Here is a 2030-nt window from a genome sequence, read left to right as displayed (position 1 = left end):
AGGAACAGCTGAAGAGAAGGCTGGGTATCTTGCCGATGCGTTCGCCGCTGCTGTTAAGCCGCTGCTTAATCATGGGAAAGGAGCCAAAAGATCCTGCTCTAATGTACGCTGTTTCAATTGTGGTAAGATGGGGCATCTGCAGCGACAATGTCGTCAAGGTAGACCAGTACAGTCTAAAGGACTTAATGTAAGTCAGAAATTCTCTCCTACTCATGCAACCAGGTGTAGTCGTCATGATAAATTTGGTCATCGGAGTACAGATTGTCTTTCACGTTTTAGGAGGGATGGGACTCCTTTGGGAAACTTCAGTCAGAGCGCGAAATAGATACCCCGCGCGATGACAGCAAATCAGGGTGTCTGGACCACGTCGCCGCCGCCACAAGGGGAAGTGCCGGCGTGGACGTGGCAACAGCAATAGATTTTACTCTTACTGATACCTCTGTACATTGTATTCCATCTGTTCTCCAGGGTCCTTTAGGTCACAACCTCTGTGCGCTTTTACTTGGACGATCATCCACATCTCGAAAAAGAATTTTTGTATTACCGGGAGTTATTGACGTGGATTATACAGGTACAATTGGCATTATGGTACAAACATGCTCTCCACCTGTAAGTATTCCAAAAGATTCAAAAATTGCTCAACTAATACCATTTGAGGCAAAAGTGCCTAAAAGCGATCTGAGAATTAGAGGAAATCAAGGATGGGGATCTACATGTATCTATATGTATACTGCTGAGAAGAAATTATTATATTCAATCCAACCTCATATACTGTATCTGCAAATGTAAATATATACAATTTGACAGATTTCTCATTTTTTAAAAATAGTTTAATTGCTCTGGCCTACTAATGGACATAATTCCAAAATGGCAATCTAAAGATTTCATTACAATTGTTGATCTCCAGTCATCTATGAATATAAGCTGTAATTTAAAGCCCATGTGAATTCTTCAGTACTAGTTATATCATCCAGCTCTATAACAGCTTATCAGCCACTTTAAATGTACTTAAACCATTTTGTGTTTAAATTATATGCTTTTTCGTAGTTTCAGAGTTTGGGGTTTTTATTTATTTGTTTATTTATTTCATATTTCTTTTATACTGAGAAAAATTTACTGTAATTGGGATCAGTCATTGCATTTTACCAGCCCTGTCATCCTGGGAACCTGAGTCTGCCATGCAGGGTCAAGCAGAAGTTCATTTCACCTGCTGCCCTTCCTCTGATGTGATGATGTCTATAAAGGTGTCTCTACGAGCACATTTCTATTGCATTAAATGTCCCTTCCAACATATTTGCTGCTATTATTTTGGATCACTCTGTTATCCAAGGAATTCTTGATATCCGCAGAAATACTGGTACTTTAAAAAGTACTTTCCCCAGAGTTTTCTTTAGTCCCATTTCCATCTTTACTCTAGCTGAATATCTGTTTCTTCTCCCTGGAGGCTGCGGAGAGCACAGGTGCTTTTATCTCCCTTCGTTAAACCACTCACTTACTCCTATACTGTTATCTTGCCCCTTCTTAGTCCCCTTTCTCAGTAAAGAAAACCCAGGCCTTTTGAACACCACCACCATCAGAGATTTTCAATGGTCTTGAATGCATGCTACTAAAGCTGACTAGTGTTTTCCAGTCTGTATTAGCTACCCAACCCCCCTCGAAAATGCAGTTCTTTTAGGTCCCATTGAAATACCAGTCTCAATGCAAACAGCAGAGATACCACTGAGGTTTCTTCTGGCACATATCATACAGTCAAGGTAATACCTTGCAGGGGCACTTTGTGTGCATCCACTGACTGACCTTTCTCCATCACAGAATCACAGAATCACAGAATGGTTAGGGTTGGAAGGGACCTCTGGAGATCATCTAGTCCAACCCCCCTGACAGAGCAGGGTCACCTACAGCACGTTGCACAGGACAGCGTCCAGGCGGGTTTTGAATGTCTCCAGAGTGGGAGACTCCACCACCTCTCTGGGCAGCCTGTTCCAGTGCTCCACTACCCTCAAAGTAAAGAAGTTCCTTCTCATGTTAAG

The 2030-nt window shown here is 42.0% G+C and overlaps 1 protein-coding gene across 1 annotated transcript in view; it reads left to right on the top strand.

Moving 5' to 3' along the window:
- Positions 1-571, top strand: part of LOC104290399 — a gene marked incomplete at its 3' end in the record, with an annotated part of 27627 nt that extends 27056 nt beyond the window's left edge. The window contains exons 6-7 of the mRNA XM_009889492.1: positions 3-158; positions 280-571. Coding sequence (XP_009887794.1) covers positions 3-158; positions 280-571 — 448 coding nt within the window. The remainder of the gene's footprint in view (positions 1-2; positions 159-279) is intronic.
- Between the last annotated feature and the right edge of the window lie 1459 nt (positions 572-2030).

The sequence above is a fragment of the Charadrius vociferus genome, unplaced genomic scaffold (assembly GCF_000708025.1).
Source record: "Charadrius vociferus isolate BGI_N301 unplaced genomic scaffold, ASM70802v2 scaffold1327, whole genome shotgun sequence".
NCBI lineage: Eukaryota > Metazoa > Chordata > Aves > Charadriiformes > Charadriidae > Charadrius > Charadrius vociferus.
This window is presented reverse-complemented; position numbering and strand designations above follow the sequence as displayed.